Source organism: Polyodon spathula, chromosome 11 (assembly GCF_017654505.1).
Source record: "Polyodon spathula isolate WHYD16114869_AA chromosome 11, ASM1765450v1, whole genome shotgun sequence".
Taxonomy (NCBI): Eukaryota; Metazoa; Chordata; class Actinopteri; order Acipenseriformes; family Polyodontidae; genus Polyodon; species Polyodon spathula.
The window spans coordinates 796,509-814,799 of record NC_054544.1 but is presented as its reverse complement, the minus strand read 5'-3'; the positions used below and the strand labels follow the sequence as shown (position 1 = coordinate 814,799).

The window sequence follows — 18,291 nt, the reverse complement described above, 5'->3', positions numbered from 1 at the left end:
ACCTGAAGGACACGTTAAACACGCAGGCTTCGCTCGTTATCACAGCACTCCTAAAATAAACCTGAAGGACACGTTAAACACGCAGGCTTCGCTCGTTATCACAGCACTCCTAAAATAAACCTGAAGGACACGTTAAACACGCAGGCTTCGCTCGTTATCACAGCACTCCTAAAATAAACCTGAAGGACACGTTAAACACGCAGGCTTCGCTCGTTATCACAGCACTCCTAAAATAAACCTGAAGGACACGTTAAACACGCAGGCTTCGCTCGTTATCACAGCACTCCTAAAATAAACCTGAAGGACACGTTAAACACGCAGGCTTCGCTCGTTATCACAGCACTCCTAAAATAAACCTGAAGGACACGTTAAACACGCAGGCTTCGCTCGTTATCACAGCACTCCTAAAATAAACCTGAAGGACACGTTAAACACGCAGGCTTCGCTCGTTATCACAGCACTCCTAAAATAAACCTGAAGGACACGTTAAACACGCAGGCTTCGCTCGTTATCACAGCACTCCTAAAATAAACCTGAAGGACACGTTAAACACGCAGGCTTCGCTCGTTATCACAGCACTCCTAAAATAAACCTGAAGGACACGTTAAACACGCAGGCTTCGCTCGTTATCACAGCACTCCTAAAATAAACCTGAAGGACACGTTAAACACGCAGGCTTCGCTCGTTATCACAGCACTCCTAAAATAAACCTGAAGGACACGTTAAACACGCAGGCTTCGCTCGTTATCACAGCACTCCTAAAATAAACCTGAAGGACACGTTAAACACGCAGGCTTCGCTCGTTATCACAGCACTCCTAAAATAAACCTGAAGGACACGTTAAACACGCAGGCTTCGCTCGTTATCACAGCACTCCTAAAATAAACCTGAAGGACACGTTAAACACGCAGGCTTCGCTCGTTATCACAGCACTCCTAAAATAAACCTGAAGGACACGTTAAACACGCAGGCTTCGCTCGTTATCACAGCACTCCTAAAATAAACCTGAAGGACACGTTAAACACGCAGGCTTCGCTCGTTATCACAGCACTCCTAAAATAAACCTGAAGGACACGTTAAACACGCAGGCTTCGCTCGTTATCACAGCACTCCTAAAATAAACCTGAAGGACACGTTAAACACGCAGGCTTCGCTCGTTATCACAGCACTCCTAAAATAAACCTGAAGGACACGTTAAACACGCAGGCTTCGCTCGTTATCACAGCACTCCTAAAATAAACCTGAAGGACACGTTAAACACGCAGGCTTCGCTCGTTATCACAGCACTCCTAAAATAAACCTGAAGGACACGTTAAACACGCAGGCTTCGCTCGTTATCACAGCACTCCTAAAATAAACCTGAAGGACACGTTAAACACGCAGGCTTCGCTCGTTATCACAGCACTCCTAAAATAAACCTGAAGGACACGTTAAACACGCAGGCTTCGCTCGTTATCACAGCACTCCTAAAATAAACCTGAAGGACACGTTAAACACGCAGGCTTCGCTCGTTATCACAGCACTCCTAAAATAAACCTGAAGGACACGTTAAACACGCAGGCTTCGCTCGTTATCACAGCACTCCTAAAATAAACCTGAAGGACACGTTAAACACGCAGGCTTCGCTCGTTATCACAGCACTCCTAAAATAAACCTGAAGGACACGTTAAACACGCAGGCTTCGCTCGTTATCACAGCACTCCTAAAATAAACCTGAAGGACACGTTAAACACGCAGGCTTCGCTCGTTATCACAGCACTCCTAAAATAAACCTGAAGGACACGTTAAACACGCAGGCTTCGCTCGTTATCACAGCACTCCTAAAATAAACCTGAAGGACACGTTAAACACGCAGGCTTCGCTCGTTATCACAGCACTCCTAAAATAAACCTGAAGGACACGTTAAACACGCAGGCTTCGCTCGTTATCACAGCACTCCTAAAATAAACCTGAAGGACACGTTAAACACGCAGGCTTCGCTCGTTATCACAGCACTCCTAAAATAAACCTGAAGGACACGTTAAACACGCAGGCTTCGCTCGTTATCACAGCACTCCTAAAATAAACCTGAAGGACACGTTAAACACGCAGGCTTCGCTCGTTATCACAGCACTCCTAAAATAAACCTGAAGGACACGTTAAACACGCAGGCTTCGCTCGTTATCACAGCACTCCTAAAATAAACCTGAAGGACACGTTAAACACGCAGGCTTCGCTCGTTATCACAGCACTCCTAAAATAAACCTGAAGGACACATTAAACACGCAGGCTTCGCTCGTTATCACAGCACTCCTAAAATAAACCTGAAGGACACGTTAAACACGCAGGCTTCGCTCGTTATCACAGCACTCCTAAAATAAACCTGAAGGACACATTAAACACGCAGGCTTCGCTCATTATCACAGCACTCCTAAAATAAACCTGAAGGACACATTAAACACGCAGGCTTCGCTCGTTATCACAGCACTCCTAAAATGAACCTGAAGGACACGTTAAACACGCAGGCTTCGCTCGTTATCACAGCACTCCTAAAATAAACCCAGAAGGAAACTGAAGAACATGTTAAATTAACAGGATTCGCTCGTTATTAGCGGGTGATGATTCGTTGTTAATTAGTCAAATGCTTTACACTGCCCTGCTGTGTCTTGCTGCCTGTTCTTATATTGGAAGTTGGTGAGGCTAGTGTGAGCTATAATGGCGTGTGGGGTATTTTTGGTTGCCAGGCCCCATTTTATTCAGTTAGTTTTTCTGTCTCCAGAGACAGGCCGCTAGCAGCTAGGGGAGGACTCAATAAAGAAATGCAGTACCCCATATTCTGACCCGTGTTATTCCTCTGTTTAATAATCCAGCTTTCAACTCATCGCTGCGTTAGCATTCTGTCAGCCCACTTTTATAAATGGCTTTCTTATCTTAGTGGGTTTTAATGCAACTTTAAAATTGCTGCTTTTGCATTATGTTTATGCTGTGGCAGTTGTATGTGTGACATGCTATACAAATGTATTGTGGTTTTTTTCTGCTATGTACTGTACCTTGCTTTGCGATTACTTTTGTATGAAAGGTGCTATATAAATGCTATAAATATATATAAATATCTAAACACACATACAGTGTCAATGTAAACTTTGATTGAGTGTTCTCATAGAATAGGGAAATAACATCAGTACTACTGTATTTTTTTTTCCTCCCATAGAAGTAAATGTAAGAGGTCTGTGGGTATGATGTTTAATTTATGAGAAGGTCCAGTGATGTACAGTAGTATGCCATGGGGAGCTACAGTTTACCCGTATATGAAATCTATCATGTTCACTTTGTCTTATAGGTTTACAGTATATCAGTATATGAAATCTGTCATGTTCACTTTGTCGTATAGGTTTACAGTATATCAGTATATGAAATCTGTCATGTTCACTTTGTCGTATAGGTTTACAGTATATCAGTATATGAAATCTATCATGTTCACTTTGTCTTATAGGTTTACAGTATATCAGTATATGAAATTTGTCATGTTCACTTTGTCTTATAGCTACTGCAGGAAGATGTCACTGAGTTGTATTATGCTGTGTCTATCACAGTAAAATACTGTATCCATTGATCTAGTGCTGCAGCAGGGAGTGTGGGAAAATGGGCACTTTGAGCTTTTGTTATTAGATACATTTGTAGCTGACAGCAATGACATAGCAAGATGTACTTATGGATTTGTGGTTAACAGTTTTTGTTTTGTTGTTTTTGTTTCTCAATAAAAGGAACTGTGTTTGGGACAGTTCCTGTGTTTCTACCACCCACAGTGAAGTGATGGAAGCTGTTGTAATGACAGGTGCTGATTAAGAGAGATGTATCTCACTTCCCCAGCTCCATGTGTGTGACTCGTCTAATCCTTTTCATAGAACATGTTCAAGTAACGTCTTATCAGAAGGGCTGGCTTCAGTGGGCTTTAATCTAGTGGGTCTGTCAGAGCACTGTTGAATTCGAGCCCCCAGCACCGTAAAAACATTTTGAATAAATGACTTTGGAGCCACTCTGGGACCATACCTCGCAAATCTTTACAATGCTTACCTTTGATTTACCATGCTTTCACTACGCGTTATTACAGTTTTCTGTGCTTTTACTATGGCAAACTTTTCTAAGGGACTGGGTTAAGCCTCTGAAAGGATATATGACTCAATCTAATTCGACTCCACCTGTAGTCCCTTCATATACATATTTTAAATACCCAACCCAGAAAGCTCCTGTAGAGCACAGTCAAGACCATGTCTTAAACCAGCTGCTGCTTTCCTGTTTGAAAATACTCCTGACATCATTACATCTACAGAGGGTTGCACTGAATGCGTCCATTTATTAAATACAATAGCTTCTGCCCTACAGTGTGATCCCTTAGATTTAAGGTTCACATAACATTTTCCATACCTCGTCCCCAGCACACACACCCATTGTGCCGCATAAGAAACTGAGTTTGTTTGTAGAAGTAAATGGAAAATTAACTGTTTAATTATTAGATGGGGCAACAGTACCACTTTTGTCTCGGTTCACCTTTAAAAAGAAAAAGAAATTCAATACATGTTTTTGTAATGAATCCAAATGCACTCTAATCTCTGTCTAATAATTTCAGCAGTGTGTGCAGTTATCAAGTTACAGACACTTGACATTCTTGCCAGTAATGAAAACTTGAAACAGGAATTAGAATAAGAGGATGCACAAAGCACTTGCTGATGTTACTGAAAGTATGCCTACAGCATCAACATAATATTGGGTTACCAGCATGCTAAAACTAGCAGGGCTGCTCCCCCAAAGAGAAAGTATGACAGCAGAGGTGAGTACACATGGTCTGAAAGCTTTGGTATATTATTCACTTTTAAAAATAATGGGAAAAGAATAGGGAAATAGGGAAATGAGGAATAGACTGTACCAGACTGTTTGTGTGATATTCTTGATTGGGATTTCTGCATAGACTGGTTTAAAGTCTGGCTGCATGTGTTATCTGTCTTTCAATCTAATAACACTGTGGTGGAATTTACGCACATATAAGTGTGCATTAGCTTAAATGAATGGCTTGTTAGGAACTGTGACAGCACATGAACAGGATCTGAGGGAATCTAATATAGACCATTTATAAGCGGATGTGTTGAGGTTATGAGCAGGTGTGTTAAGTTAATGAGTGGCTATGTTGAGTTCCATGACAGGAAGGAGTTTATCAGCGGGTGTGTTGAGTTATTAGTGGGTGTGTTGAGTTTATGAGCAGGTGTGTTGTGTTTATGAGTGGGTGTGTTGAGTTCATATGTGGGTGTGTTGAGTTTATGAGCAGGTGTGTTGTGTTTATGAGTGGGTGTGTTGAGTTCAATGACAGTAAGGAGTTTATGAGCAGGTGTGTTGAGTTTATGAGTGGGTGTGTTGAGTTCAATGACAGTAAGGAGTTTATGAGTAGGTGTGTTGAGTTTATGAGCAGGTGTGTTGAGTTGATGAGTGGGTGTGTTGTGTTTATGAGTGGATGTGTTGCGTTTATGAGTGGGTGTGTTGAGTTTATGAGCAGGTGTGTTGTGTTTATGAGCGGGTGTGTTGAGTTTATGAGTTTATGAGCAGGTGTGTTGAGTTTATGAGCGGGTGTGTTGAGTTTATGAGTGGATGTGCTGCGTTTATGAGTGGGTGTGTTGAGTTTATGAGCAGGTGTGTTGTGTTTATGAGTGTGTTGAGTGCAATGACAGTAAGGAGTTTATGAGCAGGTGTGTTGAGTTTATGAGCGGGTGTGTTGTGTTTATGAGTGGGTGTGTTGAGTTCAATGACAGTAAGGAGTTTTTGAGCAGGTGTGTTGAGTTTATGAGCGGGTGTGTTGTGTTTATGAGTAGTTGTATTGAGTTCAATGACAGTAAGGAGTTTATGAGTGGGTGTGTTGAGTTTATGAGCAGGTGTGTTGAGTTTATGAGCAAGTGTGTTGTGTTTATGAGCGGGTGTGTTGAGTTCAATGACAGTAAGGAGTTTATGAGCAGGTGTGTTGAGTTTATGAGCGGGTGTGTTGTTTATGAGTGGGTGTGTTGAGTTTATGAGCAGGTGTGTTGAGTTTATGAGCAGGTGTGTTGAGTTTATGAGCGGGTGTGTTGAGTTTATGAGCAGGTGTGTTGTTCAATGACAGTAAGTTTATGAGTGGGTGTGTTGAGTTTATGAGTGTGTTGAGTTTATGAGCAGGTGTGTTGAGTTTATGAGTGGGTGTGTTGAGTTCAATGAGTGTTGAGTTTATGAGTGGGTGTGTTGAGTTTATGAGTGGGTGTGTTGAGTTTATGAGTGGGTGTGTTGAGTTTATGAGCGGGTGTGTTGAGTTTATGAGTGGGTGTGTTGAGTTTATGAGTGGGTGTGTTGAGTTTATGAGCGGGTGTGTTGAGTTTATGAGCGGGTGTGTTGAGTTTATGAGTGGATGTGCTGCGTTTATGAGCGGGTGTGTTGAGTTTATGAGCAGGTGTGTTGTGTTTATGAGTGGGTGTGTTGAGTTGGAGTTTTTGAGCAGGTGTGTTGAGTTTATGAGCGGGTGTGTTGTGTTTATGAGTAGTTGTATTGAGTTCAATGACAGTAAGGAGTTTATGAGCGGGTGTGTTGATTTTATGACGGGTGTGTTGTGTTTATGAGTGGGTGTGTTGTGTTCAATGATAGTAAGGAGTTTATTAGTGGGTATATTGAGTTTGTGAGCAGGTGTGTTGAGTTTATGAGCAAGTGTGTTGTGTTTATGAGCGGGTGTGTTGAGTTCAATGACAGTAAGGAGTTTATGAGCAGGTGTGTTGAGTTTATGAGCGGGTGTGTTGTGTTTATGAGTGGGTGTGTTGAGTTTATGAGCAGGTGTGTTGTGTTTATGAGTGGGTGTGTTGAGTTTATGAGCAGGTGTGTTGTGTTTATGAGTGGGTGTGATGAGTTCAATGACAGTAAGGAGTTTATGAGCAGGTGTGTTGAGTTTATGAGTGGGTGTGTTGAGTTTATGAGTGGGTGTGTAGAGTTTATGAGCGGGTGTGTTGAGTGTATGAGTGGGTGTTTGAGTTTATGAGCAGGTGTGTTGAGTTTATGAGCAGGTGTGTTGTGTTTATGAGTGGGTGTGATGACTTCAATGACAGTAAGGAGTTTATGAGCAGGTGTGTTGAGTTTATGAGCGAGTGTGTTGAGTTCAATGACATTAAGGAGTTTATGAGCAGGTGTGTTGAGTTTATGAGTGGGTGTGTTGAGTTTATGAGCGAGTGTGTTGAGTGTATGAGTGGGTGGGTTGAGTTTATGAGCAGGTGTGTTGAGTTTATGAGCAGGTGTGTTGTGTTTATGAGTGGGTGTGATGACTTCAATGACAGTAAGGAGTTTATGAGCAGGTGTGTTGAGTTTATGAGCGAGTGTGTTGAGTTCAATGACATTAAGGAGTTTATGAGCAGGTGTGTTGAGTTTATGAGTGGGTGTGTAGAGTTTATGAGCGAGTGTGTTGAGTGTATGAGTGGGTGGGTTGAGTTTATGAGCAGGTGTGTTGAGTTTATGAGCAGGTGTGTTGTGTTTATGAGTGGGTGTGATGAGTTCAATGACAGTAAGGAGTTTATGAGCAGGTGTGTTGAGTTTATGAGCAGGTGTGTTGAGTTTATACACAGGTGTTTTGAGTTTATGAGTGGATATGTTGTACTGTGCTTACTAATGAAGCAAATATGCTTTATAGGAAAACCAGGCAGGATTGACACAGTTAAATGTTAGTGATAAAGATCTGTTTAAATCATTAAAAAGGCCCTTTTCAAAGGCACTTTTGATTGTGACTAATTACACTATGTAACACAATTTTTGTTCCTGGGTAGTAAGTGTTATTTCCTGATTGCTTATGCCTCAAAAGTATAGAAAATGGCTATTAGTCCCCACAAATTTTGCTTTTGTGACCAGGACAGTGATATTTTGAAATGTACCTATTTCCAATGAGAAAACGGGCAAATTTGTGTCTTTTTGTTCACATAAAGTCAGAAAAAAAACAACATATGAATCCAAATGAACATGTATTTATACTAAAGTAATACAAAAATGACTACAAAAGATTTAGAAGTGAGTAGTTTTTCGAGATTTACGATTATACTGTAAATTTACAGTTTATTCGTAAATCTCGAAAAACTACTCACTTCTAAATCTAATATATGACCCTGTTTCTGCTGCTGTAATGAAAATGAATGAGTGTGGGTAGCATATGAGAAGAGCTCTGTTTCTATTCAGTTTTAAACATAGATTTATTTAAAGCAGTTCATCTCCAGGCCAGTCTGCAGTGGTGTAACAGAAACAACATGGTGTTTGGTCCAGGCATTGCTGGGCCCAGGCACAGTCAGTTCTAATACATGAGAAACCCAGGATCTTCTAACGGTCCGGAACGACTGAGGTTCAGATCCAGCCTTTGAAAACACGTGGCCTCTGCTTGCTAGTATTGTATTACATTCTGCATTATTTAATAGCTCGTCAGAGTGATTCCAGTTTCATAAGATATTGTAAAGCCTGGTATCTCAGAATAACAGTATCATTTCTTATTTCCAGATGAAGCTAATTTGAATTGGTAAAGAAAGACAATTCAGTTATCTTAGACTCAGTCTCAGTTATCTTAATTTGACTAGCAGTATTTAAAAAGATGTTTAAATGTTCACTAGTAATGGTGCAGAATGCCTTTTAAATAATACACATGGAGGTAGTTACACAACTTCAAAGCCATGTTATTCTTGGGGACCAACCTTTATACTTTTTCCATAGTAAAAGCACTTCAGAGTGTAATAAAGTGAAGTGAACGCATGGTAAAGCATATGTAAGAAATGTAAAGAATAGAGATGTATGATAAAGCATAGGTAAGCACTGTAAAGAATAGTGAGGTATGGTAAAACATAGGTAAGCATTGTAAAGAATAGCGAGGTATGGTAAAGCATAGGTAAGCATTGTAAAGAATAGCGAGGTATGGTAAAGCATAGGTAAGCATTGTAAAGAATAGCGAGGTATGGTAAAGCATAGGCAAGCATTTTAAATAATAGTAAGGTATGGTAAAGCATAGGCAAGCATTGTAAAGAACAGCGAGGTATGGTAAAGCATAGGTAAGCATTGTAAAGAATAGCAAGGCATGGTAAAGCATAGGTAAGCATTGTAAAGAACAGTGAGGTATGGTAAAGCATAGGTAAGCATTGTAAAGAACAGCGAGGTATGGTAAAGCATAGGCAAGCATTGTAAAGAATAGCAAGGTATGGTAAAGCATAGGCAAGCATTGTAAAGAATAGTAAGGTATGGTAAAGCATAGGCAAGCACTGTAAAGAATAGCAAGGTATGGTAAAGCATAGGCAAGCATTGTAAAGAATAGCGAGGTATGGTAAAGCATAGGCAAGCATTGTAAAGAACAGCGAGGTATGGTAAAGCACAGAAAGAATAGGGTATGGTAAAGCATAGGTAAGCATTGTAAAGAATAGTAAGGTATGGTAAAGCATATTGTAAAGCATAGTTAGGTCCGGTATGGTAACATTTCTTAATCGCTCCATCCAATTTTCGTATTTGTAGTACAGCGTTTATGTAAAGCATAGCAAAGCATTGTAAAGTAAAGCATAGGTAAGCATTGTAAAGAATAGTAAAGTATGGTAAAGCATAGGCAAGCATTGTAAAGAACAGCGAGGTATGGTAAAGCATAGGTAAGCATTGTATAAATAGTGAGGTATGATAAAGCATATTAATAAACATGACAAATGAGGGTAAACTATGGGAAATGCACAGTATAATCATGGTAAAAGCATGGAGGAAAACTGCAAAAATGCAATAAAAAAATACTGTGGTATACTTTTATAATGGTACCTATAAACCAATAGTGGTTTCTTTCTAGAGCCAGCTGGGTTATCACTTTACAGGATTAAAGCAGCTTGATGTATAGTTTAGTAATCCTTCACTGAGGACAGCAATCAATCTGCAGTGCTTTATTTTTACCAACTTTACAATCCTGCATGACCTTGACGATGGCTGAGTGTCTTTAAAAGAATTTAGAAATGAATTTAAGGTTCCATTCACTCGCTGTAGGTTTTTTTTACATGTCTGTTACAGTTGATTCTCTGATCTGTCTAATCTCTGTAGGACACCAGTAAACCTCTGATCTCCTTCAAGTTATATATCTTTCTTACCAAGCATTCCCACTGGCTTGTCATTCTTGTACTGGGAAGCACTACTCTGCTCTGTATTAAGTGTGACATTAAATACACAGCGCTCATCTTCAAAGCCGGTCTGCAGATGCTCCAGCGAGCTCCCTGAGATTGCTGCTGGTGTTTGTCTTACAGCAGCCATCTGGCCAGGCTTGTGAAACAGAAGAGCCACTACCTGACAACAAAAGCCTTTCAGATAGCTAAAACAAAGTAAAGAAGACACAGCAGTAAAGCGTACATCTCCCGCATCACATTACGTGCCATTAGGTGCTTCTTGCTTAGGCAAGAGTCACTAAATCCGTCGGAACAGCCTTGCATGTAAAGAAGCATCGGTGTGTGGATCAGCATGTAAAGGTATTCTGATGTGCTCTGTCAGTCTTGAGTGTGCCTTTAATCCTCAGCATTACAACAGTCTCCGGCCTTGTCAAGCGCTACTTGAAAGTGAAGCAGAAAGTGCTTGCGGACTGATTGAACAGACTTGGATAAACATCACTGAGGAACCACAGCCTGGGGAACAGGGATCTTTGATTTCAGTCTGCTGTTTTTTTCATTTGCATATTAAACCACCACCTTGTTCTGTTATTTATGCCAGTGGTTTCATTATCATTTTGTTTCAGTAACTAATTTTAGGGCCTTGTCTGAGATTCTACTTGTGATGGATATGCATGCCTTGGAAACATACCACTCGGATGCAAGCAGACGTGCCCAGGCCCAAAGTCTGCCACAGCTATGCAGTACTGTCTGCATTCTGTGCCATGTTTACTCACCTTAAATGAGCTGAACAACCTGGATTAACACTACAACACATATAAAACAGTCATGTTAGATCTGTTTTACAAATTCAGTACAAGATATTGATATTAATTACTTCTTCTTACAGGTCTATGATGGAAAACAAGACATTGTTTACTATAGATCCCAAAATGTTTCTATACAATCCTATTGGGAAGAGCAGCAATTGGATCCTACTTTCCCTTTCAGATTTTTACAAAAGAGAATCCACATTTACAACTTTGAACGCGGCAGGTTAAATTCTGTTTCAATTAAAGGGGAGGAGAATCAAGAAACATGCAATTTAAAGTTACACAAAGCTGATCAGAAGTGTCCTGCCAATCTGCCACAAATCTTCAACGATTCTTTTCGTAGGTGCTGACGTGATGTTAGAGTGAAAGCAAGGTCTGCGGACTGTGTTTATTGGTAACTGGTGTCAACGAAATGCATAAAGGAGGAAATGCACAAAGCCATTTCCTCCAGTGTCCGAATTATATTAAAAAACAACTGAAGAATTGACTTCAAGGGCTCTTGATGTTTATTTTATACACATTTCTTTTTTGGGAATCAGTGATGCTATGGGCACTGTGCTACCCTCCCACCTCACCACCGCCTTGTGTGCTAGTAGATGCTACATGTTAGCTTGTATATCTTAGTTCATTGTCTACCCTTTTGACTCTTTCTGTTTAATCTGCAGCCCTCCTGGATTAACTGGTAGCCCTGTCATCTCCGACATCTCCCTCATTCGACTGTCCCCCCACCCTGCCGCCGTCGGGGAGCACCCCTTCAACGCTCCTCACCACTACGTCAGCCCCCACATGGAGAACTACCTCCGCTCCGTGCACGGCAGCCCCACACTCTCCATGATCTCAGCAGCCCGAGGCCTGAGCCCAGCGGAGGGTGAGTAATGCACAGCCTCCTCGAGAGCTCTCGAGAAGGGGCTGCAGACGTTTCAAGTGCAGCAGAACAATCACCAGGACTGGAGCAGATTAGTCTCTCCGGCAATAAAACAGGAAAGCTTTATTTGAACCTGATGTATGTAGCATTCTTGAGGTTGCCCCCTTCACAATCCTTTATTGAGAGCTATGTTGTGCTGCCCACTTCTGGAGAACTTTATTGCAGCTTCACATAAAAAGGTGGAGCGGCACATTAGGTTAACGCTGCCACCCAGACGGACAAGTTTGTGATGTTCTACAATGCTCTTTGTCTGTTCTTGATGTCATAACAAAGTGGTACAAAAGGGTTGGCTTGAAAGGGTAATTCAAAATAAAAAAGATTCTTTACAGATTTATCAGGTTACTCTATCGTGATGCTTCCTAATTTTGAGATCTCCAATATTCACACACGTACATACAGACCAGGCATTTTGCATTGCATGTCGTTCTTGTAAAGGAGAACCATCCTACACAGTTGTGTTCATTCTAGCTTGCTGTGTGCTACCAATGCGCTCTTTGAACATGACTGTTTTGCCAGTGGAAACAGGAGTTCTCTGGATTGTGCTCAGGGTGATGACAGGTCCATCTTTTTTGCTGTATTACTATAACAGGTTCAGACCGAGAGCCAGAATGGGAAATAAATCACCTTTTTACAGTCTGTCAACAGTAGAGCACCTGAGCTTTTAAAGTTAAATAAGCAAAGCAGAGTAGATCTTACTGGACATAAAAGTGGCTGAGGAAAAAAAAAATAACTGGAGAACTCCCACTGACTTTAAAGTGATCCATTTATAAAAAAAATACAAATAAACAACAACAAATTCAAATGAGCACTAACTGCAACCAGGGTTCCAGCTTCATGTTCAGTCCAGGTTGTCCCGTGACTTCACAGTACTGTAGAAATGTTTCAATTCACAGCACAGGATGTTTTACAGAACCTGGGACTATTGGTGCAACAAAACCATGGCCTTACAAACACCACTAGCGATGAAGCTCAGCAGCACTGCATCCCCTCTGCTTTATCATACCCTCCCTTAACCTAAACCAAAGGGGAATGATCCTGGACACATTAACAGCTGTAAACCTCTAAGGATCTTGGAGAGGTATTTCCTGTGAGAATGATAGTGCTAGGGGGAGGGTTGGAATTCAGCCTTTGAAATGAGAATGTATCAGTTTGGTCCTCTCATTTGTAGCTGAATAAGAAAGCAGAATGTAAGAAGTGCTCAGAAAACATGAAGACTGCTCTTCCCACCAAGCTGAATCCCTTGCTAGCACACTGTTAGCCCAGGGCAGGACCTGATTGTTGTTTTGAATGATCCCTGGGTTTTTAGCTGCTTCACTTTGGTAGAGTGTGGGTAAGTTCAAACCGTCACTTTGTGTTCAGGGATGTGTGGTTATGTTTTTTTCTATCAGAACGGTTGTTTTCCACATGCTCTAGCTGCCCTGGAGTATGATTGCAGGCAGCTGCAGTGGTCGTCTGGCAATCGTTTTTAACAAACCTGCCTCGGAACAGTCCTGGCAGTTTGTAGTATAAGTAGCAGCCAATGTCTGGCAAACAAGTTGCACTTTTCTTATCATGTTACTGCAGGAGAACTTAGTTTTAAGAATGTTCTTATGTTTAGAGAGCAATAGATTCCAAATGCAGTCCAGGCATGTTATAAGCCCACCTGTGATCACTGACCAGAAAGTGTAATAAAGAGATTTGTGTTTCACTAGGACTGGGTTTGGGGTTATCTGCTGTTTCAGGCATGTTATGCAATTAGCTGATCAAAAGTAGTTACTTGAAACATGTAGGACAAATCTGGATCTAATTAAGCTGAAAAAAATGCCTATTTTAATTTGTATAACTTGTAATTTCTTTTGAAACAAGTACGACAAAAAGCGATGAAAACAAAACAAACAACAGGCTTCACAGAAAAAAACCGAAATCTTAAACAGAGCAGATGTTTCCGAATGTTGTAGAGAAGCAGAAATGAAACTCAGCGGACCAAGTGACTCGGGCCACGTAAAACTCATGTCTAATCCTTATTGCCTCTGACACTTTTAACCCTGGTTTAATGGGTGCAGATGTTAACACTGTTACATCATTATTACTGCAGGGGATAGCGGTCCTTCCCTCTGTCAGTTAGGTTTCTGCACTGGAAAAACAATTCAGGGGAGCTGGGTTTGTTTATAAGTTTGAGGAAACAGAGGAATGCAGAGGCCCCAGCTCGGCTCTCTTTTGTCCACACAAACACGCCCAAACCAGCGTCAGTCAAAGCCCTACGAAATCCCGTCTGGGAGAGCAGAGGAGGCCCTGTACTCCAGTGCAGCAGTCTCACAACACATTGCCTCACAAGGGGCAGTTAACCAGCGTGGAGTACTGTTTGATTTGTTTTCTCGCTTTCTTCTGCTCCCCTGCAGTTACACACGAACACTTGAAGGAGAGAGGGCTTTTCAGCCTGCCCCCTCCCCCCCCTGGAGCTACCCCTGCTGAGTACTACCACCAAATGGCAGTGATGGCCAGCCACCGCAGCCCTTATGGGGAACTCCTGATGCAGAGCGGAGCAGCAGCAGCGATGGCTGCACACCTCCCGGACTACATCAACCCCGTGGATGGTAAGTCAGCCACTCTCTCTTTATACAGACTCTCATAGTCACCACAGCACTTCACGTAAGGGATCAGCAAACAGGAGGCAGATTCAGCTTACAGTGGGATGAGTCATCAGTACATTTCCAGTTTCAATATCCTGCTGTAGTGTTACAGTATGGCACAGTGTAGAGGTTTCAATATCCTGCTGTAGTGTTACAGTATGGCACGGTGTAGAGGTTTCAATATCCTGCTGTAGTGTTACAGTATGGCACGGTGTAGAGGTTTCGATATCCTGCTGTAGTGTTACAGTATGGCACAGTGTAGAGGTTTCAATATCCTGCTGTAGTGTTACAGTATGGAACGGTGTAGAGGTTTCGATATCCTGCTGTAGTGTTACAGTATGGCACGCTGTGGAGGTTTCGATATCCTGCTGTAGTGTTACAGTATGGCACGCTGTGGAGGTTTCGATATCCTGCTGTAGTGTTACAGTATGGCATGGTGTACATGTTTCAATATCCTGCTGTATTGTTACAGTATGGCACAGTGTAGAGGTTTCAATATCCTGCTGTAGTGTTACAGTATGGCACGGTGTAGAGGTTTCAATATCCTGCTGTAGTGTTACAGTATGGCACGGTGTAAAGGCTTCAATATCCTGCTGTAGTGTTACAGTATGGCACAGTGTAGAGGTTTCAATATCCTGCTGTAGTGTTACAGTATGGCACGGTGTAGAGGTTTCAATATCCTGCTGTAGTGTTACAGTATGGCACGGTGTAGAGGTTTCAATATCCTGCTGTATTGTTACAGTATGGCACAGTGTAGAGGTTTCAATATCCTGCTGTAGTGTTACAGTATGGCATGGTGTAGATGTTTCAATATCCTGCTGTAGTGTTACAGTATGGCACGGTGTAGAGGTTTCAATATCCTGCTGTAGTGTTACAGTATGGCACGGTGTGAAGGTTTTGCAGGAATAAGAATTTCATCGATGCCTCGCCAGTCCTTATTCTTTTATTAGGATTCATGCTTTATTTGGTTTCGCTGTTAATCAGCTAAGGCTCTGTGTATCACAGGATCACAGTCACTTATTGAATGAAGTCGTGTATGATCAGTGAAGCATCCTGAAACAGCACAGCAGCATGCCTCCAGCAGTTACTAACAGGCTCTCAGTATCACAGGATCACAGTCACTTATTGAATGAAGTCGTATATGATCAGTGAAGCATCCTGAAACAGCACAGCAGCATGCCTCCAGCAGTTACTAACAGGCTCTCAGTATCACAGGATCACAGTCACTTATTGAATGAAGTCGTATATGATCAGTGAAGCATCCTGAAACAGCACAGCAGCATGCCTCCAGCAGTTACTAACAGGCTCTGTGTATCACAGGATCACAGTCACTTATTGAATGAAGTCGTATATGATCAGTGAAGCATCCTGAAACAGCACAGCAGCATGCCTCCAGCAGTTACTAACAGGCTCTCAGTATCACAGGATCACAGTCACTTATTGAATGAAGTCGTGTATGATCAGTGAAGCATCCTGAAACAGCACAGCAGCATGCCTCCAGCAGTTACTAACAGGCTCTCAGTATCACAGGATCACAGTCACTTATTGAATGAAATCGTGTATGATCAGTGAAGCATGCTGGAACAGTGCACCCCTCAGTTACAACACAGCACTAGAGATGCACAAAGAAACTGTTCTTCAATATATATAGCTGTGGCCAGCCTACCTTCAGAATATACAGCCAGGTACAGACTCGAATGCCTGCAGCAATCATCCAGAACTGTGAGGCTGTGAAGTAAATGAAGCCCTTGTGCTTTAGTAAGAGGCGTTTAGCGCACTCGTTTACATTGTAGCATTCTCGTCATGCGCCCAAGAGACGGGAAAGACGGCAGTTTATATTCTCTTAGCATGACGTGAAAAAACAATAGAAAAAAATGTCAGCTCTGTGAGTGGAGTGTTCAGTATATTTCGTTAAAATGTGCACTCATGAACTGAGCTTGCACTATCCATCACAGCTGATGAGAAGCTCCTCAGTGATGTACCCCTGCAAGCGTCATAGTATACAATGCCTGTAAGTCTGGATGGAAAAACATAGCTAGGTCTGCCACACATATTTACTGAGGTAGCTTCTGTACTGTGTGTAAACAGCCAGCAACACTATCCACACTGCCTTTCTCAGTGAGCTTGGTATTCACTTTTTTCTTGGTTGGTTTGATGTTATTTTGAATTTGGTAGCTGAGGTGATGAAAGTAGAGTGGGAGGTAAAATCTCGAAACACAAAAGAAGTTATTGAACTTTGTTAATGGAACTATATAAACATGCAGAGTCTGAAGATGTAACAAAACTCTTTATTCTGTTCACCATTAATCAACTCTGTGGATTAATAACAATATGTGTATTGATCGAGTCAAGATTACTGGCTTTAGAAATGTAATAGGAACAAAAAATCTGCTTCCAGTTTAAAAATAAAAAGTACTAATATTAGAATTCTTATTCAGGGTTGATGTAGGTAGCCTGGTAGATTATTCTACTATCTGTTTTTTAAATAGATGTTGTAAACATGATTTTCTACCTAGTTTCCTAACTTTGTATAATTTTAGATAACCCTATCACTTTAAATTATTTTGTGGCTGATTTTAAACAGATATGTCTATGATTAGCAGTGGTAATATTTAATAATACAGCTCAAGCAGTGTAATATGTATAGTCCATCTATAAGTAAGAACTGTGTGTTTAAGACCACATCTGGCATTGTTAAGGTATATAGCGATATGAAATTGTTCAAAGGACAAGAGCTGGTTACTGCAGAACTGCGTCATCTTGCTTTAGCTGTCAGGCTTAACTCATTAAACTGCTTTCCTTTCCAACTGAGCTTTGCCGTTTTTAATTCCATATGCTAGTGTAATCTTGGGTCTCTGTGATGTCATAAATTACGAGAGCGAAGGTCGAGTAATTAATAAACTGTCACAGAAACCCGAGATGGAATTGTTTTTCTGTAACTCACTGAAGAGGCCCATCTATTATTTTTATAATACATCGATACCCTTGTGATGATAATATTAAAGAAGACGAGGTTAGGCAGTACAGTTGTTTTTTTTTTAAACTTAGTGTTTCAGTGCTGTACAAACATTCTATGTCATTTATCTATATATCAGCTTTATTTGGATGATTGTCTATACCTTGGTTTAATTCCCATTCCTCTCCAGTTTCTCTGAGATACGAATATACCAGCTTTACATCATTTTTTTTAACATATTCTCTTTTTGTTGATCATTAATGAACATTTCTGTACTCTGGGTGTTATCGAGTGATTGAAAACAAAACATTTTGTGTTTGAATTGAAAGTGATGGTCTCGAGGAGTCGAATGGGTCAAAGTTCAAGTATATTTTCCAAAAAGGAATTATCACTTTTTGACATCACTACTGTGATATTACGCCTTTTTTCTTTCGAATGGCTCAGGATGCAAATATAGCCTTCATCCCATATATATATATATATATATATATATATATATATATATATATATATATATATATATATATATATATATATATATATATATATATATATATATATATATATATATATATATATATATATATATATATATATATATATATATATATATATATATATATATATATATATAAAAATGGAAATATATGATTTTTACCTTTTACTAGTGGTACGTTTACTGAGTATATTCTGAATCCTCATGAGAACAATGATAACTAGCTAGAAGAAGAACTAGGTATAGAACAGGTTGGATTCAGGTAGGGAAGGGGAGCAAGAGACCAAATCTTCATCCTGAGAAACCTCATGCAGCAATGTAGAGAATATCATCAGCCACTCTGCATGGCTTTCATAGACTACACCATAACAT

The 18,291-nt window shown here is 40.8% G+C and overlaps 1 protein-coding gene across 3 annotated transcripts in view; it reads left to right on the top strand.

Annotated features, from left to right (window-relative positions):
• Positions 1-18,291, top strand: part of LOC121323134 (zinc finger protein GLI2-like) — a 146,326-nt gene that overhangs the window by 93,849 nt on the left and 34,186 nt on the right. For 2 of the 3 annotated variants that reach the window (XM_041263941.1, XM_041263942.1), the window contains 2 exons: positions 11,599-11,801; positions 14,237-14,431. In XM_041263941.1, the coding sequence (XP_041119875.1) occupies positions 11,599-11,801; positions 14,237-14,431 (398 nt within the window). Of the gene's footprint in view, positions 1-11,598; positions 11,802-13,038; positions 13,189-14,236; positions 14,432-18,291 lie in introns of those variants that run through there. The other variant, XM_041263943.1, reaches the window with a different exon arrangement.